This window comes from Vicia villosa, unplaced genomic scaffold (assembly GCF_029867415.1).
Source record: "Vicia villosa cultivar HV-30 ecotype Madison, WI unplaced genomic scaffold, Vvil1.0 ctg.001111F_1_1, whole genome shotgun sequence".
NCBI lineage: Eukaryota > Viridiplantae > Streptophyta > Magnoliopsida > Fabales > Fabaceae > Vicia > Vicia villosa.
This window is the reverse complement of record NW_026705482.1, coordinates 406,629-433,352: the sequence shown is the minus strand read 5'-3', so window position 1 is coordinate 433,352 and position 26,724 is coordinate 406,629. Positions and strand designations below refer to the sequence as shown.

Genomic DNA, 26,724 nt, shown 5'->3' with positions numbered 1-26,724 from the left:
TATTATTTTTTACAATTTAAACATGTAGTATATTTAAAAACATATTATAGTATTTATAAAAGATGATGCAGTAATTAAAAATGTATTATGTTTAAAATAATATAATTTTTTATTTAATTTATAATAAATATAGTGTATTTTTTGTTTTATTTTTTTTATTAAAAAAAGCCCGTTTAGGGTCGGGTAGCTTGAAGTCCATCTAGGGCCGGGCTCAGGTAGTAATTTTGAGGCCCATATTACAATAGGGCTTTTTTGAGCCAACCCTAAAAAACCCCGACCCATTAGGGCCGGTCCTAAATGGGTCGGGTAGCCCATTTTGACAGCTTTACAGATATCCTTCTACTTTTTCATGATCTCAAAATTTTTGGATGTTTATCTTTTTCTTCTGGTGCAAGGAAATGTATTTTTCTAGAATTCAGGCACAACTAAGTGTTTGTCTATTTTATTTAAATATGAAGCTGTATTTCCCTATACTAGTTTGAGTTCCAGTAATGACAATCATAATAATGTCACAATTTTAATGACAATCATAATATGCAATTTCTAGTGCAACATGGCATTTGAACCGGGTAACATTCGTCCTTTATACCATGCTTCTTTTGTTATCTCATATGACAAACTTTTCTGCATCCCCATTATAAATTTAGGACCCCACTACTTACAAACAGAAAGTTAAATCCCAACAATAGATTAAGGCATTAATGTTTAAATTCAGGCACTCAACTTAAGTAAAATTATCTATTGAACTTATATAAGTGAAATTATCTATTGAATTTTGGGGTGAGAAATATAAGAAAATTTAACCATAAAAACCTTGTAGTAAGAAAATTTAACGATGAAACATGACACGTTTATTGCATAGTTTGAAAATCTATGAAAATTGCATATCAATCACATGATAGTTACATCTATTAATCACCTATAGCAAAAGCTTCAACTGGGAAGGTTTTGACAATCCCAGCAAAACCCTTGAAGTGAATCGTTCCAGTAGATACCTCATCAACTCTAATTTCATAGACAGGAGGCCAAAGCATGACTTCTTTAGCTTTCACACCTTTAAGCTTCTTAATTTTCTTCTTCAACAAGTAACCATTGATTTCAGTATCATAACTCACCAACTTTCCAATCAATTCAAACTTGTGTTCGACTTTCTTCTTTTGCAAGATTCGGAAGTAACCGGTTCTTCTTGCAAAAGTAACTTTGATTACATCAACTAGTGGAAGAAGTCCTGGTGGAAGTCCAAATTCATTCAAGATTGAGGTTGCTAATTTGATTCCTTCTTCGTGGCCCTTAGCAACTACTGAACCATCTTTCTTTGCCATTATAGCTACTTGCAATTTCTAAATGTCAAAGGAAGGATATTTTGCAATTGAATGAAATAGTGATATACACTAATAAACCTGTAGGATGAACGCGTCAAAGAAATCTTTAATGGAGAAAACAAAGACTTGTGTATTATCATTTTTTTGGTCCAATTTGCCTCTAATTTATATGTTTTAGCAGCCTTTTGTTTTTATCTGTATGTCTTGTTTGGATTAATTATTTAATTATAAATTGATAATGATTAATTATTTAGAATTATTAATATGAATTATAATTTATTTTTATTAAATAATAGTTAATAGTTATGAAAGAGTGTGAATTGTATGTCTGCTACTGGTTTCCAATCACAAATTTATACAACCAAGCTATGATTTATATTTCTAAATTAACATGTTAAACTTATACTAACTACGATTCAAACAGGCACGTGTTAAACTTATACTAACTAGGAGTGGTAAAATATGCCGCTTGTTCTGCTCCATCCCGCTCCGTCTTATGTCCGCCAAAAAAAGAGTGGGATGAACAAGCCCGTCAAATAAAAATGGGCCTGTCCGACTTTTATTTTAGTGGGCGGCGGGCTTGTCCGACTTTTTTTTTTAATTTTATTATTTTTTATTTTTTTAATAGATTAATAGTTTTTTTTACCTTTCAATTAATTTTTTCAATTATTTTTTAGAATAATTTTTAATAAATTTTACTTAAAAAATATTCCACATATTCACAAATAAATATATCAAATAAAACCATCAAGAATTAAAATTAGGGTTAAATATGTTAGTGGTCCCTATAAATATGACACTTTTCACTAATAGTTTCTACAAAAAATTTCATCGAATTTTGATTCTCACAAAATTTTCCGTCACGAATTTTGGTCCCTCCCGTTAGATTACTCTAATAGAGGCTTACGTGGCACACCACGTGTCACGCCACGTCAGTAACAGTTAACACTAAAGAAAAAGAGCCAGATTGTGGGGGTTTTAAAACCCCTTTAAATAACTTAAAAAACAATAATTTTTTTACAATTTCTATCAAAATTAAAATAAATTAGTATTCATAATTATTTTTTATAATTATTATAAACATGGCCAATAAATCAATAAAAAATATCATTGAAAGATATAAATTATGAGTGGGACAATTATTTATCTTTTATCAATTAATAAAATTATTAAAGTCTTAGTCACCTTTCTTATTTTTTTTTGTTTATTTTATTTATTTAGTATTGCTCTAGCTATATATATTTTTATTCATTAATGAATTTAACTTAATATTTTTTTTGTATAATTTGTATAAAATTAATATAAATTAGTACTCCTAATAATTTTTTATAAAAATTGTAAACTTGACAAATAAATTAATAAAAAATATCATTGAAAGATATAATTTATGGATGGGATAATTTTTTATCTTCTATCAATTAATCAAATTAATTTTTTCTATTTAATAAAATAAATGATAATAAATAAAATAATAATTGTTATAAAAATCCTATATTTAGCATAAATGCATGTCATTTACATAAGTTAGTATTTTGTTTAATTTTGACAACATAAAAATAAAGAACAATAATACACCTGTTATTATTTTTTATACTTCACTATTTTCATCTTGTTTTTTCGAAAATAGTCGTTGAAGGTTGATGTTGGAGCATGCAATTTATATTCGGGAGAACTACCAAGAGATTTTGATATCACCTTGTATGTAGTAAAGTAGATGCTATGTTATGCCACTTGTGTATGATGTTTAAGAACCCATCTACTGGATTTTTCAACTCCCTGACTGCAACTTGTATGTTAATTTCTGTTTGTGTTATATATCTTATGTTTTCTAGTCACTTCATGGATTATTGTTCATTATTAGTTGAAGAATTATGTTGCTTGCTTGAGGAACTGCGTGTTATGTTTAGTATGTTAATGTTTGATAGAAGAGTTTTTTTTGTTGATACTTCAATTGTGCATTTCATTAGAGTTTTATTCGTCTATAGTTAGAGTTTCTTTGTGTCCACTTCTTGAACTTGAAATTAGCAATAGTTGGTTTTTTTTTACTTGAATTTGTTGAGGTTAGATTTTATTTTTCTTGTTGCATTTGTTATAGGTTTTATCTCAATATATAAGTGCACCTGTATGCAATATGTTGATTGGATGAGGCTCCTGTCCCCATAAATGTTATTGTTGGGAATTGGACAACGGTGGGAATTGGTGCTTTAAAATTATTGTTTTTAAGTTATTTAAAGGGGGTTTAAAACCCTCGCCCGCAATCTATATTTTTTTTTAGTTTTAACTTTACCTGACGTGGTGTCATACGTGGCGTGCCACGTAAGCCTCCGTTAGTGCAATCTAACGGGAGGGACCAAAAATCGTGACGAAAAATTTTGGGAGGACCAAAGTTCGACGAAAAAACTTATTTAACCCTAAGCCTTATTTTGGCAGGGCAGACTTTGGTGGGTGGCAGACCCAAAAGCCCAACCCAACCTGCCATTTTGTGGCGGGTGCACGGGTCGGCCCGGCGGGCCACAGTCTATTCTGCCACCGCTGATACTAATAAGCGTCTCGTGCCCGTCTGTCCGCTTTTTTCAATTGCACTCGTGGTATTTTGGATTGAACTCTAATATCGACAAGGGTTCATGGTTCGAAAAAGTAGTGTGTTGTAGTCAAAGTTTGTTCTAGCATGTAGTAGTCGAAACTTGTTCTAGCATGCACAGCCTCTGCCTCGTCAATAAACTGGCAAAAATATCTTCTTTCGCCCGGCGAACGAAATGCTTCGCCCGATGACACCTTCTTCTTCCTCCCGGCGACCATGAGGCGGCCCAAAACAGAAACTTGGCAATTTATTTTCCACGCTCGCCCGGCGAGCCAATTGTTCCGCTGGGCGACTCACACCAGTCTGCACTTTACTCTTCATTTGCTTCTTCTAATGGCCACTCTTTTATTGATCCAAAATTGCACCCTTGAATGGAAAACTATTAGTCAGTACATAAATGAATCAAAAACTTGATAAAACACAAAGGCTACATATTGTATGTAATATACACTAAAACGCGTCTAAATTGAGGAAAAAGAGAAAATAAGTGCCACAAAACTATACACAAAATAACTACAATTTGGCACTTATCAAGTTATCCTTAGTGTAAAATGTATTGAAAATAACAAAAAAAATGTATCATTTAATAAAGAATTAAAGATGATAAAATGAAATGATGTTATATGATTAGTTGAAGGTATACTATCCAACTTTTTTAGATGTGTAGAGAAGTTGTCCCCATCTATATAGATCATTTACTGGTAATTTTCTCTTCAAGTCAATAATATAGAAGGCTTGATTGTCTTTTTTTTTTAAACCCAATTAAGTAAGATATTTCATACCATTTTAATTACTCTATCTATATAGTATATTTCATGAATAAAGTACTGATATTTATATATATATATATATATATATATATATATATATATATATATATATATATATATATATATATATATATATATTAATAATTTTTATTTTTAATAAAAAGTTTCTTTCCTCTCAATTTTAAACAAATTTTTTATTTTTTTTACTTAAATAAAGTAATATTTTATTCAATTAAACTACACTATAAAATTTATAAGTTTTAAAATATATTAGAAAATTGTATTAAAAATATTAAAGAACAAATAAAATTAACGAGTAATGTGCATAATAATTATGTTGTACCAAATATATATATATATATATATATATATATATATATATATATATATATATATATATATATATATATATATATATATATATATATATATATATATATATATAAACTGATCATTTTATGAAAATTCCTTTTAATTAAAATCAAAATTTTAATATATTATTTGAAAAATAATAAGAAACTATTTTTTATTAAGAATCATGAACAATATTTGAGAATTCTGATTTTTTTTAAAGAAATATTAAAAAGAATCATGTGTTTACTTATTAACAAAAGTGGAGGAATCTATTTTTAGAAATAATCATATGAGTTCAAAAGTCATTTAATAACTATTAGATTAAAATAAAATCAAAGGTCATAAAGGAGTGTAACTATTAGTGTAACTTAAGGGTGTAATTTGATCCTCCTCTATAAAAGGATGATCAAATTTACACCAATATATTACACTAATAGTTACACTCATTTATAATTTTTTATATGATTTTAATCTAATGGTTAGAAATGCCCACTTAGTAACTCATGATTGTTTCCTCCTATTTTTGGTAATAAACAATTTTTTATTTTATCAAATCATAATTTATTTTTCACATAAAATTAAAAACTCTCTCATACTTTTTCTAACAATTAAATTACTCTTCATTGTAAAAAAGAAAACGTGATTCGAAATCATTTTTATAAAACCAATCAAGATTCTTAGAAAACAAACCTTCTTTTTATTTTAAAACAAATTTACTTTTTTATTTTCTCTATATAAATTCATATTCTATTATTTAAAAAGTAAATACTGAAATTGTACCAATTTTAAATAGAATATAAAATAATGTTCAAAATGTGAATAAAAAATTAAATAATGAATAATGAATACATAAACTTTTTGTTGAGATTTAAAAAAAAATTAAAAAAAAATGTAAAATGAAATTGTTTAAAAATAATAAAAAATTTATTTGTTTTATTATTCACTTCATATATATTTTTTTGGGTTAATCATTACTCAGTTTTTGTTATTTATTTTTATATTATACGATTTTGAATGATTTTTAAAAATATATCAATTTTGTAGTGTAAAATAAGTAAATACAGTATAATTTTATTTAAATAAAATAGTAAAATTTGTTTAAAGTTAAGAAAAAATATTTGTTTTTAATTTAAAAATAAAATTTTTTGTTAATAAATATTAAAAATCACATTTTAAAAAAAAAATTAATAACATTAATTGAATCGAATGTAATTTTATTAATAAATTTTATTTGTTTAAAATTGAGAGTAAACAATATTTAATGAAAAATAACATTTGTTAATAAGAAATATATAAAATGATGTAGTTTTAAAATATATTAATAAAAATTTTGTGATTTTTATTAATATTTTTTTGAAATACGTGATTTATAATATTTCTTAATAAAAATATAATTTTTTAATTAAAAAATATGTATTCTTAATTTTAAACAAATTTTAATATTTTTAAAAATAATATTATATTTTACTCACAAGTATTATTATTATTATTATGTACTAATTATTCAATATTTAGTTTTGTATTTTTTTTTACTTATTTTTAGTATTATTTTGTATTATATTTAAAAATTACAATTTTATTATTTACATTAGATAACTTTTTTTAACTTTGAATAATGATTTTTTTAAAAAAATATTTAGAATCAAGTTTTTTTTAACAAACACGTTTTCTCTTACAAATGAAGACTAATTTAATTGTTAGAAAAAGTAGCAGAGATCTTTATAATTTTATGTGAAAAACAAATTATAATTTGATAAAATAAAAAATTATTTATTACAAAATAGGAGGAAACTATTTTAAGATTATGCATTCTATGGTTTTGGATTAACTAGACCAATGGTTTGAATAGATTAAGTAGGAGGAAAAAATTGAACGATCATGGCCTACCAGAGAGTTATGATTGAACCAATTATTGAATTTTCTTACAAAAATCTGAAATTTCAACAACGCTTGTTCATTACTACCCACTCACTGTATGCTTGTTCCAGTAGTAAAATTCACAATCTATCCTCTAAAAACTTAGCTTATTCCGATGGCTAGCAGTAGCAGAGACTCTTCAACTTTAGCTCTGAAAAATAGCTATTTTGATGTGTTTGTGAGCTTCAGAGGTGAAGACACTCGCTACAATTTCACGGATTTTCTTTTCGACGCCTTTCAAACTCAAGGCATTTTTGCGTTCAGGGATGACAATAATCTTCCAAAAGGTGAATCCATAGCACCCGAGCTTCTTCGTGCAATCCAAGTTTCTCAGATTTTTATTGTTGTATTCTCAAGGAACTATGCTTCATCAACTTGGTGCTTGCAAGAATTGGAAAGTATATGTGAATGCGTTCAAGTGTCTGGAAAGCATGTTCTTCCTATTTTCTATGATGTTGATCCTTCTGATGTTAGGCATCAAAAAGGAATTTATGCTCAAGCTTTTGCCAAACATGAACACAGATTCCAACATGACTCCCAGATGGTGTCAAGATGGCGAGAAACTCTAACACAGGTTGCCAATCTCTCCGGATGGGATCTGCGTGATAAGTAAGTAAAACACATGCTATTTCGTTTACTGTGTATGTGCTTTTCTTGTTTTGGGTACTTATGTGATGATTTGCTGTCACTGCTCTACTTCTATGAACTTTCAGGCCACAATCTGCAGAGATTAAAAACATTGTTCAAAAGATAATTGATATATTGGATTGCAAATCTTCATCTGTTTCAAAAGATTTAGTTGGTATGGATTCTCCTGTACAAGAATTAGAAAAGCTTTTACTTTTGGACTCAGTTCAAGATGTTCGCGTGGTAGGAATTTGCGGAATGGGAGGAATAGGGAAGACAACTGTTGCTACTGTTTTATATGATCGAAACTCTCAACAATTCGGTGCATGTTGTTTTATTGATGATGTAAGCAAAATTTATAGGCTACACGATGGTCCACTCGGTGCACAAAAGCAAATTATAGATCAAACTCTCGGACAAGAGCACCATAACATATGCAATCATTACAGCGCAACCAATCTGATACGACGCAGGCTATGTCACCAAAGGGCCCTTATGATTCTTGATAACGTTGGTCAAGTCGAACAACTAGAAAAAATAGCTGTGCGTCGTGAATGGTTAGGTGCCGGTAGTAGAATCATTATCATTTCTAGAGATGAGCATATATTGAAACAGTATGGGGTGGATGCAGTTTACCAAATTCCTCTCTTGGATCACACTAACTCTCTTCAATTATTGTGTCGAAAAGCTTTTAAACTTGATTACATTTTGAGTAGTTATGAAGGGTTGGTTAATGGCATACTAAATTATGCCAATGGCCTACCCCTAGCAATTAATGTATTGGGTTCATTTTTGTATGGTCGAGATATTTCTGAATGGAGAAGTGCATTGGCAAGATTGAGAAAAAGTCCAGACAAAGATGTCATGAATGTGTTGCGATTAAGTTTTGATGGGCTAAGGGAGACAGAAAAAGAAATATTTCTTCATATTGCTTGTTTTTTCAATGGAAGTGAGAAGGAATATGTTAAAAATGTTTTAAATTGTTGTGAATTTCATGTTGATATTGGATTAAGGGTTCTTATAGATAAATCACTTGTAAGCACTGAATATGGAATCATTGTAATGCATAATTTGTTGGAAGAGCTAGGCAGAAAAATTGTTCAAGAAAACACAAGCAAAGAGCCCAGAAAGTGGAAAAGGCTATGGTTCGACAAACAGCTCTATGATGTTATGTTGGAAAACATGGTAAAGTAGATGTTTGGATGTGAAAAACTTATTTCTATTTTTAACTACTAATTGTAATGAAAATTATTTAAGTTCTTTTTTCTTAATTTTCTACTATTCTTTAGGAAAAGAATGTTGAAGCAATAGTTTTGGATCATGAATATGAAGAATATAGTGAGGTCGATGAAGGTATGGATGCAGTGATATTCAAAGACTTTTCAAATCTTAGATTGCTCATCATCAAGTATGTGAAAGTATCGGGAAGCCTCAATCGTCTTTCTAATGAATTGAGATATATTGAGTGGAATGAATATCCTTTCATGTATTTGCCATCATGTTTTCAACCCAATCAACTTGTTGAGCTGATATTGAAGTCTAGCAGCATCAAACAACTCTGGGAAGGCAAGAGGGTATTTTAAATTCTCATATTATTTTTTTCTCTAAAATTGAAACAATAAATTTCTTTCCTCCTTTTGAATGTATATTTGTAAACAAAAGAAAGTAATGCCTTTACTTGTGTTGATCTTTCACACAGAATCTGCCCAAATTGAGAATTTTGGATCTGAGCCACTCCAAAAATCTAATAAAGATGCCAAATTTTGGAGAGTTCCTGAATCTTGAACGGCTAAATCTTAAAGGATGTATTAAACTTGTGATGCTGGATCCATCTATTGGGCTTCTAAGAAAGATTGTTTCCTTGAATTTAAAAGATTGCAAAAGTCTAGTAAGCATACCCAACAACATATTTGGTATCAGCTCTCTCAAAGATCTAAAAATGTCTGGGTGTTCTGGGTGTTGTTTCAAAGATTTTAACAATACAAGGCATTTGGATATAAGTGAAACTGCTTCACATTCCCAATCAACGTCCTCCATTTGCAAATGGACCACAAAGCCTTACCATTCCTTGTTTCCCACTCCCACAACAAACATAGTTATGTTTCCTTCCTCTCTTAGTATATATTGTTTGCTTGAAGTTGATATTAGCTATTGTGGTTTAAGCCAACTCCCTGATGCTATTGGTTGTTTACGATTGTTAGAAATGTTAAATCTCGCGGGGAATGATTTTGTGACACTGCCTAGCCTTAGGGAGCTTTCCAAACTTGTATATTTGAACTTGGAGAATTGCAAGTGGTTGGAATCTTTGCCTGAGCTTCCTTTCCCTACTACTCTCCAGCAGGATTGTCGAAAGAACAAATATTGGAAGAGAACAGGATTGTTCATTTTGAACTGTCCTAAAATAAGGGATAAGGAACGATGCAGTAGAATGACATTTTCATGGATGACACAGTTCATTCAAGTGAACAAAGAATACCCTGCCTTCCTTGAAATTGGTATTGTCATTCCAGGAAGTGAAATACCAAGTTGGTTCAAAAATCAGAGTGTTAATGGTAGTTCAATACCTGTATCGCCTGTTATGCAGGACAAGGGCAATAATATGGTTGGCTTTTTATGTTTTGCAGTGTTTTCTTTAGCACATCGTTATCTAACAATGACAAGAAGTTCTCAATGGAGACCTCAGATGACACCGGATGCACCATTAGGCCACGTTGCCTATCTTCCAGTAATTGTTGATGGAGATCTTATTAATGTCAAATCAAATCACATCTGGCTAGTCTATATCCCTAGGGAGTCGTCCTATGATGTTACATTACTGCATAATTTTTTCCATGTTCATAGCAATGAAGGCTTGGATGTGGAGGTGAAGAAATACGGGTATCGTTGGGTATATAAACAAGATCTACAAGAGTTCAACTCAACAATGATGCATCCCGAAAATATGTCAACTCTGAAGCGCAAGTTTTTGGTAATTGAAGATGAGGCACAACCACAACCATAGCTACACTCTTTCAGATAATGAAATAACTCTCAAGTTTTTTTGCAATTGAAGGTGAGTCATTTTTCCTAGTTATTTTGTTATTATCAAATAAAAAATAATTGTTATTTATTTAATCATATAATATCAATTTAATTTTTAATTTTTAAATTAAATATATTTTAAATTTTGATTGTTATTATTAAATTAATATCAATTTAATATTTAATTTTAAAATTAATCGTCACAACATCACTAATTCATTCGAAGCACAGACAATTATTCATCGATTAAGGTTCCAATTTCATCTAAATTCTCGGACAACACAAGCAAATGATAGTGAATACACATGAGTTTGGCAAGCCAATGTGAAATTCATTGTAATGTTCTCCCGAACATGAGCAGGAATAGGGAGAGGGTTGAGAAGCCTTGTAGGAAGAGATTTGGTGAATTTGGCCTATTGACAAATGGTGCAGACCAAGCAAGGGATAACTTTCAAGATAATGCATCTACAACCTTATTATCCTTGTCAGGCATGTACTCAATGGTAAAATGAAATCTAATGAATTTGTGTACCCAAGCCTATTGTTCATGTGTTTGTAAGGTCTGGTCTAGCAATGACTTCAGGATTTGTTGGTCAATTTTGATGATAAACTTATGTCATAGTCAGTAATGCCTCCTGAAATTAGCTAATGCTTTAGTAATGGCATGAAATCCTCTAATATAAGCAGAATATTTTTGTGCTTGAGATCCCAGTTTTTTGTGAAAAATCTGCAATAGGATGTCCCTTCTAACTGAGAACAACCCATATGTCAATGCCTGAGAGAAGTCAGGTAAGACCAAGATAGGAATTAAAATTATGGCATGTTTAAGTGTTGAGAAAGCCTTGGCAGTGTTGTCAAACCAATGAAAAATTTCTTTCTTCAATAACTCAATGAGAGGCCCATCAATAGTTGCATAGGTTTTGATGAATCTTCTAAAATACCATGTCAATCCTAGGAAGCCCCTGAGATGTTTCAAGTTTGTTGGGATAGGCCAATCTATGACAACTTATACCTTAGATTTATCCAAGGTCACTCCAGAGCCTGACATAGTGTGGCCAAGATAGTCTACTCCAGTCACGCCAAATGAACATTTGGAAAATTTGTCAAATAGTTTGTGGTGTTCCAACAACTTTAGGAAACTTTCCAAATGATATAAATGGCTGGTTAGACTATAAATCAATATACCATCAAAGATTAACAATACAAATTTCCTTAAAACTTCTTGAAAGACTTGATTCATGAGACATTGAAATGTGGCAAGGGCATTGGACAATCTAAGTGGCATCACAAGCCTTTCATAGTGTCCATGATGAGTTTTGAAAGATGTCGTAGGTTTATCCTTGGGGTTCATGATTATTTGATGATAATATGGACTCAAGTTAAGTTTTGTAAAGACTTATGCACCATAAAGTTTATCTAGGAGTTCATCAACTGTAAGAAGTGGAAAGTTATTTTTAACTGTTATGGCATTGAGAGCTCGACAGTTAGTACAAAACTTCTATGTCCCATCTTTTTTTATCCAATATGATAGGGGGAGAAAGGGCTAGTAATATGTTGAATGATGTCTTATATAAGCATTTCATCCACCATAGTTTCAATTTAGGCTTTCTCACTGCCAAGATAGCCGCATGGTCTTACTTTGACAATTTTGGATTCTTCAATGAGAAGAATGGAGTGATTATGTTGTCTTTATTTAAATATGAAGCTATATTTCCCTATACTAGTTTGAGTTCCAGTAATGACAATCATAATAATGTCACAATTTTAATGACAATCATAATATGCAATTTCTAGCGCAACATGGCATTTGAACCGGGTAACATTCTTCCTTTATGCCATTCTTCTTTTGTTATATCATATGACAAACTTTTCTGCATCCCATTATAAATTTAGGACCCCACTACTTACAAACAGAAAGTTAAATCCCAACAATAGATTAAGGCATTAATGTTTAAATTCAGGCACTCAACCTTAAGTAAAATTATCTATTGAATTTTCGGGTGAGAAATATAAGAAAATTTAACCATAAAAACATTGTAGTAAGAAAGTTTAATACGACAAAACATGACACGTTTATTGCATAGTTTGAAAATCTATGAAAATTGCATTTCAGTCACATGATAGATAGTTACATCTTTTAATCACCTATAACAAAAGCTTCAACTGGGAAGGTTTTGACAATCCCAGCAAAACCCTTGAAGTGAATCTTTCCATTAGATACTTCATCAACCGTAATTTCATAGACAGGAGGCCACAACATGACTTCTTTAGCTTTCACACCTTTAAGCTTCTTAATTTTCTTCTTCAACAAGTAACCAATGATTTCAGTATCATAACTCACCAGCTTTCCAATCAATTCAAACTTGTGTTCGACTTTCTTCTTCTGCAAGATTCGGAAGTGTTGGATCACGATTTTAACAACTTTGCCACCAAAGAAATTACCGGGTCGAGTCGCGGATCGGTACGCTTTCTTTAAGACGTTTCGCGGTACTGCCAAAATTATGCAAAGCAGCTCTTAATAACCACGACGCCTCCAGGATAAAACAGCCCAGTTCTATACTATACGATTACTACTTGCACGGTAGATAATCGGTCTAGAAATACACCCTCAAATGGTACTAGGACCATTCAAATATGGTATGAATACCATCTTAGTATCTGGTATAAAGACCAGTCGTAGTAATTTCTCAAACCAAGAGAAATTTCAATAATTCTCTAAAGAGAATCCAAGAAAAAATTATACTTATAATTTCTCAACTCAAACGAGGAGAAATTAACATTATTCTCTAAAGAGAATTCAAGAAGGTACTCGGAAAATTCAACGAGTAGAAAGAAAGAGGGAGAAGTTGGCGCTTCGACAATTCGAAAGACGCAGAGTTATGAGAGTGAGGAAGGAAAAACTCAAATTAAGTTTTTGGTGTGTTTTGGAATGAAACAAGTGACTTCATTATATAATGAAATAAACTAGCTAAGATTTCTAATCTAAGCAATGTGGGACTAAGAAGTTTTTTCAACTAATATACAATGTGGGACTTCACTTAATGAACTTTTTTCAATTCATCTCCCTATATTGGAATATATGCATAATGTTCCAACAATCCCCCGCTTGAATTTAAAACAGTGTTTCAGAAATAACGTCAAACGTTTCTAAGATTGTGCATAAGCAGAGGTGTCTACGACTTGAACCTTTGCGTAGCAAGTAGGATTCCGATTCAACAAGAGTGACACAATTGTCTTGAACTCTATCTCAGACATCAAACTCGCACACAACCTTTTCTTAAGGTGTATTCTAATAGCCCGTGCTTTAATGGCCCTGCACGTGTATCCCGGTTTAGTGAAGGCTCTAGGAATTCTGCCTCGAAATTCCATAGGAACCGGCCTCAGTTCAACAATCACATAGGTGAGTCTATCAAGAGTACTCTTGTAGCCTAGGTACTCCCTCATACAAAGTATAGATCTCATTAAGAGTTTCTATTATCTCATCCTCTTATTACTTCAGGATTCATGCTTCTTTTATTTACTCTAGCATGATCAGCTCATATTACTCACAACTTGTTATTACCCATTGAACCTATTTCTTGGGATCTCCAGTCATTTAGGTCGGGTTACCATCATGAGCAACTCATTTCTGTATAGGCATTAGTCCCATCTTTTTTTAGATGTATTATGGACTTTCTCTCTAGCTAATCCTTTCGTCAAAGGATCTGCTAAGTTTTCATCAGTGCGTACATGATCCATTCTTACAGCTCCTTTAGAGATACAATCTCTAAAGGCATTGTGCTTTCTTCTTATTTGACGTCTTTTACCATTATAATAACGGTTCTCAATTTTTGCAATAGCCGCGGTACTATCGCAGTGGATCAACACAACTGACATAGGTTTTTCCCATAAGGGAATCTCAACTAGCAAGCATCTTAACCAACTTGCTTCTTCACTAGCATTTGCTAATGCGATCATTTCAGACTCCATCGTGGACTGAGCCAGGATAGTATGCTTATTTGATTTCCAAGATACAGCTCCTCCAACTATGTTGAATACATAGCCACTAGTAGCTTCGGAATCACCTGACAAGGTATTCCAATCTGCATCACTGTATCCTTCAAGTACAACAGGAAATTTCTGATAATGTAGACCGAGATATACGGTCCTTTTAAGGTACCTCATGACTTGCTCAATAGCTTGTCAGTGCTTGTTACTCGGTCTACTCGTAAATATGCATAACAATCTTACGACATATACAATGTCGGGTCTAATACAATCAGTGGCATATCTAAGGCTGTCAATGATGCTCGCATATTCAGTTTGTCTCACACTTTCACCAGTGTTCTTAAACAGTTTAACACTTGGTTTATAAGGTGTGCATGCAGGTTTACAATCAAAGTATTTATATTTCTTTAAGATCTTCTACACATAGTGTGATTGATCCTAAGAAATTTCTTGCACGGGTCTCATGATCTTTATACCAAGAATCTCGTGATCTTTCATATCAAAGTTGTTACTCAACAATGATTTCACATCATTAATGGTCTGAATGTTTGATCCAAATATGAGTAAATAGTCTACATATAGACATATGATAGTGTAAATGCGATTCTCAAGTTTGTAATAAACGCATTTGTCACTTTCATTCACTTTATACCCATTCGATATCATTAAGTTATCAAACTTTTCATGCCATTGTTTAGGAGATTGCTTTAATCCATACAAAGATTTGTCTAACTTACAAACCTTGTTTTTCTTGTTCATGGATCACAAACCCTTCTGGTTGTTCCATATAGATTTCTTCTTCTAAGTCACCGTTTAGAAAAGCAGTTTTAACATCCATTTGGTGTACTATTAAATTATAAATAGCAGCAATTGAAATAAGTACCCTAATGGATGTTATTCTAGTGACAGGAGAGAAGGTATCGAAGAAATCTACATTTTCTCGTTGTCTAAAATCCATGGCTACAACAAGCCTTGTATTTATCAATAGTTCCATCATATTTTAGTTTCTTTTTCAAAACCCATTTACAACCGATTGGTTTGCAACCAGGAACCAAGTCTACTAAGTGCCTGGTCTTGTTAGATTCTAGAGAATCTATCTCATCATTAATAGCTTCTTGCCATGAGTCTACATCCAGAGAAGACAAAGTTTCTTGAAGATTTATTGGATCTTCTTCTACATTATAAGCCGCATAGTCAGGCCCATAATCTTTAGAAACTCTTACTCTTTTACTTCGTCGAAGTTCTATTTCTACATTTTTGTTGCTTTCTGTGCTTCTTATCACAAGAATGTGACTCGATTGAGTGCCCCCACTATTTCTCAATTTGAAGGGAAATTCATATTCATAGAAATCAACATCATTTGATTCTATGATCGCTTTTGCATTTAGGTCATAAAACCTATATGCCTTACTGTTTGTTACATATCTAATGAATACATATTCATATGCTCTATTAGCGAGTTTAACTCGTTTCGGATCCGGATTTCTGACATAAGCCAGACATCCCCAAGTTCTCAAATAAGACAAGATTGGTTGTCTTTTCTTTAATATATCATAAGGAGATATATTACTCTTTGACTTGGGAACTCTATTCAGGACATAACAAACAGTCAATAAAATTTCCCCCCACTAGTGAGGTGCAGCACCAGAATTCATCATAATTGCAACAAAAAATTCAATAAGAGTTCTATTCTTTGTTTCTGCTTTACCATTTATTTCAGGGGAATATGGAGCAGTCGTTTCATGTACAATTCAATGTTGTTTATAAAAATTATTAAATAAACTAGAATCATACATATTACCTATCACTACAAATTCTTACTAAATCATTTTCAAATTCTTTACAAAGTTTTTGAACTTATCAATTTCATTCACAAAAATATCATTCTTTATGATGATGGTGCACAAATCTACCCCAATAAATTGACTAAATATTTCCTTATTTATAAGAAGAAGAGAAAACATAAACATGATTCTTTATAATATCAGAAGTATACATGACATTCTTCAAGATTAAAGTCTTTTCATAGGTGGACCATGTTCCACTTCTCCAATATCGACAACATTAGTGGTGTGGGCATCTCCCAACAACACTTTCTTATCTTTAGTATTCGTGTATGTTTTAAACATAACACGATCATAACAACCACGACGAGAGACGCCTGTGTTTATCCACCAACCATCAAATCTATCAACCATGTTGATTTCAATGATCATATGAATAAATTTTCCATTAGCCAGGTTAACTCGTGCATTACGGGCCACACCAAGTTCAAGCATTACATGCTACATCTCTTAGCCATATGACTTAGTTTTCCACAGTTGAAACAAAAGCAAAACCACGTCATTTCTTTGAGGTGGTGGTTGTTGTCTAGTTGGAGCAATTGGGGCCATAGAAGGGTTCCCATTCTTAATTCGGTTCACAATATTGCAGTTCTAATTCTATAATGATTTGCCATATGGCTTTAGAACCATACCGAATTTATTTTTGTTGTTTAAAGCAACCAAGACTTTTCTATTTAATCATGTCTCTGATATTCTTCTTTAATGAGAATAATCAGTCTCTAAATAAAATATTATTTTATTTTCTAACAAGGCATAATTCATAAAAACTTTCAAACTAGGGGCAGTTTGTCAATAATAAAAGAAATTCAAATTGCTTATAAATACATACCTTCAGTGATGATCTTATGAGCAATATTTTGAAGTTCGTGACTTTGAGTTTCTATGGACCTTTCAACTACCATCTGATACTTCACGTAGCTGCTAAAATCATTCTTCTGTTCTCCAGCTTCTTCAATGTCATACTTGTTTTTCAGAGTCTCTTAAACATATTTTGAAGTATCACAATTACTTTAATAGTCATACAGATCATTTGTGATTCTATTCAGAATGTTATAATCATTCTTTCTATAAGGTGATTTCATTCCTAAGCTGTAAATTGTTCGCTTTAATCTGTGCAGCAGATTCAGCTTCAACACTATTATGTGTTCCTTTTGATCCTCAAATTTCTTACCGTTAGTATGTTCGGTTGATCCAAAGGGAGCAACAAAATGTCCTCGGTCAAAATGTTAGCTATTTTTTTTTCAACATTAAGAAGAAAATCATCATTTGTTGCCAACATTTGAAGTGACATCTCTCAAACATGACGGTTTGTCAAAGAAAGTATCCGCAGAAGTACCAATAATTTCTTCAATAGCCATGGCAATTCGAAACGTCTTAAAATTGTTGGATCACGATTTTAACAACTTTGCCACCAAAGAAATTACCGGGTCGAGTCGCGGATCGGTACGCTTTCTTTAAGACGTTTCGCGGTACTGCCAAAATTATGCAAAGCAGCTCTTAATAACCACGACGCCTCCAGGATAAAACAGCCCAGTTCTATACTATACGATTACTACTTGCACGGTAGATAATCGGTCTAGAAATACACCCTCAAATGGTACTAGGACCATTCAAATATGGTATGAATACCATCTTAGTATCTGGTATAAAGACCAGTCGTAGTAATTTCTCAAACCAAGAGAAATTTCAATAATTCTCTAAAGAGAATCCAAGAAAAAATTATACTTATAATTTCTCAACTCAAACGAGGAGAAATTAACATTATTCTCTAAAGAGAATTCAAGAAGGTACTCGGAAAATTCAACGAGTAGAAAGAAAGAGGGAGAAGTTGGCGCTTCGACAATTCGAAAGACGCAGAGTTATGAGAGTGAGGAAGGAAAAACTCAAATTAAGTTTTTGGTGTGTTTTGGAATGAAACAAGTGACTTCATTATATAATGAAATAAACTAGCTAAGATTTCTAATCTAAGCAATGTGGGACTAAGAAGTTTTTTCAACTAATATACAATGTGGGACTTCACTTAATGAACTTTTTCAATTCATCTCCCTATATTGGAATATATGCATAATGTTCCAACAGGAAGTAACCGGTTCTTCTTACAAAAGTGACTTTGATTACATCAACTAGTGGAAGAAGTCCTGGTGGAAGTCCAAACTCATTCAAGATTGATGTTGCCAATTTGATTCCTTCTTCATGGCCCTTAGCAACTACCGAACCATCTTTCTTTGCCATTATAGCTACTTGCAATTTCTAAATGTCAAAGGAAAGATATTTGGTTTTTTATTTATGTGTCGGATGAACGCGTCAAAGAAATTTTTAATGGATAAAACAAAGACTTGTGTATTATAATTTTTTGGTCCAATTTGCCTCTTGTTTATATGTTTAAGCAGCCTTTTGTTTTTATATGTATGTCTCAATTGTTTGGATTAATTATTTAATTATAAATTGATAATGATTAATTATTAAGAATTATTAATACGAGTTATAATTTATTTTTATTAAATAATAGTAGTTAATAGTTATGAAAGAGTGTGAATTGTATGTCTGTTACTAGTTTCCAATCACAAATTTATACAACAAAGATATTTATATTTCTAAATTAACATGTTAAACTTATACTAACTATCATCCAACAATCTAAGAATCATTTGGTAAGACAAAAAAAAAAAAAAACTTTTAGCTTTTCAGTTTGTTTGTATTAATAAAAAAGCTCTATTTGATAACTCTATTTTAACTTTTAGTTTGTAGCTTTTTTATTAGTTTTTAGCTTTGTTTATCAAAAGCTATTTGAAGTAGTTTTTTAGCTTGTAACTTTTAGCCTGCGACTTTTTCTTCCATTAATAACCTTATTATTTTAACTAAAATATATTATTACCCTTATTAATTAAAATGTCATTAATTTCATTTTGTATCTATCAGCTAATGAAACAACTAATTTACCAAACACTCATATTAGCTTATCAACTATCATGTTAAACTTATACTAACTAACGTTCAAACAGGCACATGTTAAACTTATACTAACTAGGGGTGGCAAAATAGGCCGCCTGTTCTGCTCCATCCCGCCCCGTCTTATGCCTGTCAAAAAAAGAGCGGGACGAACAAACCCGCCAAATGAAAATGGGCATAAAAATCTAACCCGTCTCGTCAAGGTGGCGGGTTGGTGGGCGGCGGGTTTGCCCGAATTTTTTTTAATTTATTATTTTTCATTTTTAATAGATTAATAATTTTTTTTTTATCTTTCAAATAATTTTTTCAATTATTTTTTAGAATAATTTTTTATAAAGCATCTTTTTAGTAAATTTTACTTACAAAATATCCCATATATTCACAAATAAATTTATCAAATAAAACCATCAAAAATTAGAATTACTATAATTAACAAAAAATGGCGGGTTTAAGGTGGGGAGGGGTTAAACAAATAGGTGCGGCAGACTTTGGCGGGGCGAGCTTTGACGAGCGGTGAGTTTTGGCAGGGCGGACTTTGGTGGGCGGCGGATCCAAAAGCCTAACTCAACCTACCATTTTGTGGCGGGTGCACGGGCCGGGCCACAGTCTGTTTTTCCACCCCTGATACTAACAAGCGTCTCGTGCCCGTCTGTCCGCTTTTTTCAATTGCGCTTGTGGTATTTTGGATTGAACTCTAATATCGACAAGGGTAGCTTCATGGTTCGACAAAGTATTGTATTGTATCAAAGTTTGTTCTAGCATGCAGTAGTCGAAACTTGTTCTAGCATGCAGTTGTATAAGTTAGCTATGTGTGTGTATTATCATCATACATAACATACATAGATAATAGTCTATAAATAGGCTGATCTCTCAAGTTGTTGAGAGAGGTTGAGGTTGGTTGTTATTGTGTAATACTTGTAATCATAAACTCTAACGAGAAAGTAAAGAATAACGGTTTTAACCAATCCTATTTTATTCTTCTTCTTCCCTCATCTCTCCCATTTCTTAACTGAATTGTTTCTTGGTCAATCAAGAAACTCTCTCTTTTATCACAGAATTACATAGTTATTAGCATCGTTTGTTACAACAAATTGGTGTGGTGAGCATGGATCAAGATGCCGTCAATGAAGTATGAGATTGAGAAATTCTTTGGAGTAAATGATTTTAGTTTATGGCGCTTAAAGATGCAAGCTTTTCTAGTACATCAGAGTGTGTTAGAAGTGTTGAAAGGATCATAGAAGATGAATGTTTCCCTAACAGAGAAGGAAAAGGCGACGATGATCGAGAAAGCCCACGCTGTCATTGTTTTAAGCCTCGGTGATAAGGTTTTCTGATAGGTCTCGTAAGAGAAAATCGCCGCAGGCGTGTGGCTGAAACTTGAAGAATTATACATGACCAAATCCTTGGTAAATCATCTCTACCTGAAGAAAGCTCTGTATTCATTCAAGATGAGTGAAGACAAAATCTTTACCGAGCAGATGGATATGTTTAATAAACTAATTCTTGATCCAAAGAATATTGATGTTACCAACATTGGTGAAGATCAAATGCTACTATTGTTGTGTGCTTTACCCAAATCCCATGCTCACTTTGTAACACCCCTCTAATAACCTGCGGCAAATAACAATTATTTTAAATCAGAGTAACATGTAGAGAGGCATCACAGTTTCATAAGTAATAAAACACATGTCGGTACATATCATGCATTCACTGAAACAACTGAAATTATAACTCATTAAATAAATCATGTTTTACACAGCGGAATCAAAAACATAGAGTCAACATTCATCATTAATGTATCTGACTCAACCAACAAAACCAATTAGAGTTATAATCAACTCAATACAAACGTATTCCCAGTGTTACATCTACCAGAGCATGACACCGACACAATACTAAAACCGACTTATGAGCTAATCCTCACCAAGTCACGCCGCTATCCTCAGTCTGAAAATGACAACAAGTAAGGGTGAGTCTCATCACAATTAACCAATGTTATTGCATCATAAATAATAACATATCATAGTTATATCATTCACCCAATTGTTTCATACTCAGACAAATCAATCATTCATACATCCACAGATAAACAAACAGTCAACATGTAACATCTATCATCATGCTATAAACAAATCATGCACATGTATGAAACTGACACTATGCATGTGGTACCAATCATCACCAGTGGAAATCATCCACCGACCGATCTATCATCATCCAGATACGGCCCTGCCAGCACAAATTCCACACAATGGGAATTCTGTCCCTCGCTGAATCCTCTCATCATATAGGATTCAGCCCATGTTTATGAATGCATGCAACATATATATATATATAACATACTTTCATCATCACCATTCTATGAGTAGCATCATCTATACTCATTTCATCATCATCATCATCATTACTAAGCATGTTCATATATACATTACATCATTCAATACAATCAATCATCAGTAAACCACAGAATCACATCACAAGGTTTACACAGTCTAAAACAGCATACAAACAGGCCTACAAATCGAAAGTTACACATCATCGAACTTTCCAGAAAAATCACAAAACAGAAATTTCACATACAGGAAGCCATACGCGTATCATAGGGTCCATACGTGTCCATACGCGTATCCCCTTGCCTCATACGCGTATCATACGCATCTCAACAGAATCAGATTTTGCCTACAATCAACCTCATACGCGTATCAGTATAGCCATACGCGTATCACCAGAATAATTTTCCTCTTTCCAAATTCCCATACGCGTATGAGCATCCTCATACGCTCTCATACGCAAAACACTAGTACGTGGTAATTGGGATAGGGCAACTGCGTATCATACGCGTATAGCCCAGTGGGAGTGTCCCCCATACGCGTATGACCTCATCCCATACGCGTATGGCACTGTTTCATACGCGAAACACCAGAAAATGCCCAGAACCTGCAGAATTCGTAACAGTCCAAAACCCATTCGTTTTTACTCATATCAGTCTACGATTTTGAGTCCAAAAACCAGAGAAAAGCACATCTAAACAGCATACAAATTCATCCATAACCATAGTATATGATTCCCTACCAATTCTATTCATCATACCCTAAATCTATCAGTTATTAGGGATTAACAGTTCAATTTTAATGATGAACACAGATGAATATTCAGAATATAGAATCAATGGATCAAATCATACTCCTAATCCATACTATCACCTATAATACGATAAAAGAGATTAAACGAAGAGTCTCCCCTTACCTCAGATAGAATCTTGGTTCTTGGTCTCTCCCTCTACAGTTCTCCTTCACGTTCCTTGTTCCCACTTCTGTTCTTTCACGTTCTTTCTTTTCTTTGTTTCCCAATTCCCAATTATTTTATCAAAAATAATAATATTGAGATTAGTGAAAGCTTTACTAAATTACACCCCCATCTTTACTATTTCCTCATATGGCCCAAATGCCTTAAACCATTATTTATTCATTATTTCCTCAAAATCCCTAATAATTCTAATTATTAATTAAATATTCCAATTTAAATTAATAATAAAATTATACGGGTGTTACAACTCTCCCCCACTAAAAGAGTTTTCGTCCTCGAAAACATACCTTAGGTAAAGAGCTCTGGATAAGAATCCTTCATCTGACTCTCTAGCTCCCAGGTAACATTTCCCTCAGCAGGTCCTCCCCAAGCTACCCTGACCAAAGCTATTTCCTTGCCTCGCAATTGCTTCAGCCTTCGATCCTCAATCCTCACAGGTAAAGTCTCAACCGTCAAGTTATCTTTCACCTGTACATCATCTACTTGGATCACATGGGACGGATCCGAAATGTATTTCCTCAACTGAGATACATGAAACACATCATGCAAATTTGCAAGCATCGGCAGTAGAGCGATACGATAAGCCACTTCTCCCACTCTTTCAGAAATTTGGAATGGTCCAATAAAACGCGGAGTCAACTTCTTCGACTTCAATGCCCGACCAATCCCTGTCATAGGAGTAACTCTCATAAACACATGATCTCCCTCTTGAAACTCAAGTGTTTTCCTCCTTTTGTCATGATAACTCTTCTGACGACTCTGAGAAGCCTTCATCTTCTCCTGAATCATTTTAATCTTCTCTGTAGTCTGTTGTACAATTTCTGGACCAATCACAGCACTCTCACCAGATTCGTACCAACACAACGGCGTCCTACACCTCCTACCATACAAAGCCTCAAACGGAGCCATACCAATACTCGAATGATAACTGTTGTTGTAGGTAAACTCAATCAAAGGCAGATAACTATCCCAAGTACCTCCTTTTTCCAACACACAAGCCCGCAACAAATCCTCTAATGACTGAATCGTCCTCTCAGTCTGTCCATCAGTCTGCGGATGATAAGCAGAACTCAATCTTAGCTTAGTACCTAAAGCTTTCTGCAAACCTTCCCAGAAATTAGACGTAAACCTCGGATCTCTGTCTGACACGATACTTGAAGGAATACCATGCAGACTCACTATCTTCTCAATATACAATTGAGCCAGCTTCTCCATCGGATAATCCATTCTCACCGGTATAAAATGTGCAGACTTTGTCAACCTGTCTACCACGACCCAGATAGCTTCACAATTTCTGACAGTTCTCGGCAAACCCGACACAAAATCCATTGATATGCTATCCCACTTCCATTCAGGAATAAACATCGGTTGCATTAACCCAGATGGTTTCTGATGCTCAATCTTTGACTTCTGGCAAGTCAAACAAGAGTACACAAACTCAGCAATCTCCTTCTTCATTCCAGGCCACCAAAACAACTTTTTCAAATCATGATACATCTTGGTAGCACCAGGATGAATACTCAATCCACTACGGTGTCCTTCTTCCAAAATACGCTTTCGGAGTTCATCAATATCAGGAACACAAACTCGGTCACCAAACCTCAGTATACCATTCTCGTCGACTCTGAATTCACTACTCTTGCCCTGATTAATCAAAGTCAACTTATCAATCAATTCAACATCGGCTTTCTGACCTTCTCTGATCTCTTCAAGAATACCACTAGTCAGCTTCAGCATACCCAATTTGACACTAATAGGAGTACCTTCACACACTAAACTCAAGTCTCTGAATTGCTCAATCAAATCCAATTCCTTCACCATTAGCATAGACATATGCAAGGTCTTCCTACTCAATGCATCAGCAAGAACGTTTGCCTTACCCGGATGGTAATTTAAACCAAAATCATAATCCTTCAGAAATTCTAACCACCTTCTCTGCCTCGTGTTCAACTCTTTCTGATCAAAGAGATACTTCAGGCTTTTATGATCACTGAATACCTCAAATCTCGAACCATACAAATAGTGTCGCCACAACTTCAAGACAAACACCACAGCTGCCAATTCCAAATCATGAGTCGGATAATTCCTCTCATGCACTTTGAGTTGTCTCGACGCATAAGCGACCACTTGTTGATTCTGCATCAATACACCACCTAAACCCATCAGTGATGCGTCACAATAAACCACAAATGATTCTGTCGGATTCGGCAAAATCAAAATAGGAGCACTAGTCAATCTCCTCTTCATCTCTTGGAATCCTTCTTCACACTTTGCATCCCAAATAAAGGTTTGTCCCTTCCTGGTTAGTTTAGTTAACGGCAATGCTAACTTTGAAAATCCTTCAATGAACTTTCGGTAGTAACCTGCAAGACCAAGAAAACTACGAATCTCTGACACTGACTTCGGAGCTTCCCACTGAGACACAGCTTCTATCTTTGTAGGATCAACAGCAATACCATTCTTAGAAATTACATGTCCAAGAAAACTGACTTCCTCTAACCAGAATTCACACTACGACAGTATGGCAAAAAGTTGCTTCTCTTTCAACAGCTCTAGCACAGTTCTGAGATGTTCTGCATGTTCTTCTTCATTCTTAGAATATATCAGGATATCATCTATAAATACCACCACAAACTTGTCGAGATACGGATGAAAAATCCTGTTCATATATTCCATAAAAACACCAGGTGCATTAGTAACTCCAAACGGCATTACAGAATACTCATAATGTCCATACCTCGTTCTAAAAGCAGTCTTCTGAATATCGTCATCTTTCACACGTATCTGATGATACCCAGACCTCAGATCAATCTTACTAAATACACGTGCTCCAACCAACTGATCCATCAAATCATCAATCCTCGGCAATGGATACCGATTCTTGATAGTAACCTTGTTCAATTGTCTGTAGTCTACACACAGCCTCATTGAACCCTCTTTCTTCTTTACCAGTAACACAGGCGCACCCCACGGCGAAACACTAGGACGAATAAACTTCTTCTCAAGCAATTCCTCTAACTGCTTCTTTAGTTCAGCCAATTCAGACGGCGACATACGATACGGCGCCATTGACACAGGACTAGTTCCCGGAACCAAATCAATAGAAAACTCCACTTCTCTTTCCGGTGGCAATTCATTCACATCTTCTGGAAAAACTTCTGAAAATTCACACACCACAGGCAATTCGCCACTCGCCACTTTCTCCTTCATATTCATCAATGCGAACAACATAAACACTGTCGCACCATCTCCGATAGCTTCATTCACTTGTCTAGCTGTCATTCCCAGACTATCAGAACTAACCTCCTCAGGAAAAATCACCGTCTTCGCAAAACAGTTGATATGAACACGGTTGAATTCCAACCAGTTCATTCCCAGGATTACATCAAGTTGTTTCAACGGAAGGCACACTAAGTCCATACCAAATTCTCTACCAAAAATGTCAACCGGACAATTCAAGCATGCAGACGAAGTAGTTACTGAATCCGACGCAGGAGTGTCAATAACCATACTTCCATTTATATCAGATATCTCAAGATTTAACCTCTCAACACAATCCAAAGAAATAAAAGAGTGAGTTGCTCCAGTATCAATAATCGCAATTAAAGGTGTGCCATGAATGAAACACGTACCTTTAATCAACCTGTCTTCTGGAGTAGTCTCAGACCCAGTCAAAGCAAAAACCTTTCCTCCCAATTGGTTCTTCTTTGGCTTAGGACAATTAGGACTGATTTGACCCTCTTCACCACAGTTGTAGCAAGTCACAACCCTCTTCTTGCAGTCAGCAGCAATATGACCCACTTGGTCACACTTGTAACACTTCTTCTGATCAACCTTGCATTCATTCCTACGATGTCCCATCTCACCACAATTGTAACATCTGATACGAGCACTGGAATCTCCCCCACTGGGTTTCTTCCAATCAACAGGTTTACCTCTACCATATGGCTTACCTCGATCCATATGTTTCTTTCCTTTTCTGTCAACCAACTCGCGAGAGTGAGATGACCTCAGCTTGATGTTATCTTCCTCAAAAATCCTGCTAC

General features: G+C 33.6%; 2 protein-coding genes across 4 annotated transcripts; one reads left to right on the top strand and one right to left on the bottom strand.

The window, feature by feature from the left end:
* Window positions 1–911: 911 nt before the first annotated feature.
* On the bottom strand, window positions 912–1,322 carry LOC131633312 (uncharacterized). The gene has a single exon (XM_058904026.1). The coding sequence runs from the start codon at window positions 1,320–1,322 to the stop codon at window positions 912–914; it is 411 nt and encodes a 136-aa protein (XP_058760009.1).
* A 5,559-nt stretch (window positions 1,323–6,881) lies between these two features.
* On the top strand, window positions 6,882–13,717 carry LOC131633322 (disease resistance protein RUN1-like). Of its 3 annotated transcripts, none has more exons than XM_058904044.1 (5): window positions 6,882–7,553; window positions 7,658–8,756; window positions 8,861–9,145; window positions 9,271–9,666; window positions 10,196–10,356. In XM_058904044.1, the coding sequence occupies exons 1-5, from the start codon at window positions 7,060–7,062 to the stop codon at window positions 10,205–10,207; spliced, it is 2,286 nt and encodes a 761-aa protein (XP_058760027.1). In that variant the 5' UTR covers window positions 6,882–7,059; the 3' UTR covers window positions 10,208–10,356. The 3 variants fall into 3 exon arrangements, 2 of the variants coding, with proteins under 2 accessions (XP_058760027.1, XP_058760026.1); XR_009293292.1 differs by adding an exon at window positions 10,954–13,717 and having other exon boundaries at window positions 6,885–7,553; window positions 9,271–10,623; XM_058904043.1 differs by having other exon boundaries at window positions 6,886–7,553; window positions 9,271–13,717.
* Window positions 13,718–26,724: the final 13,007 nt, after the last annotated feature.

Excerpts from the sequence above, each read along its gene's own strand:
- LOC131633312 (XM_058904026.1), bottom strand. The coding sequence starts at position 1,322 with ATGGCAAAGAAAGATGGTTCAGTAGTTGCTAAGGGCCACGAAGAAGGA.
- LOC131633322 (XM_058904043.1), top strand. The coding sequence starts at position 7,060 with ATGGCTAGCAGTAGCAGAGACTCTTCAACTTTAGCTCTGAAAAATAGC. Across the intron at positions 7,554-7,657 it reads GGATGGGATCTGCGTGATAA|GCCACAATCTGCAGAGATTA; the intron begins GTAAGTAAAACA and ends ATGAACTTTCAG. Across the intron at positions 8,757-8,860 it reads ATGTTATGTTGGAAAACATG|GAAAAGAATGTTGAAGCAAT; the intron begins GTAAAGTAGATG and ends ACTATTCTTTAG.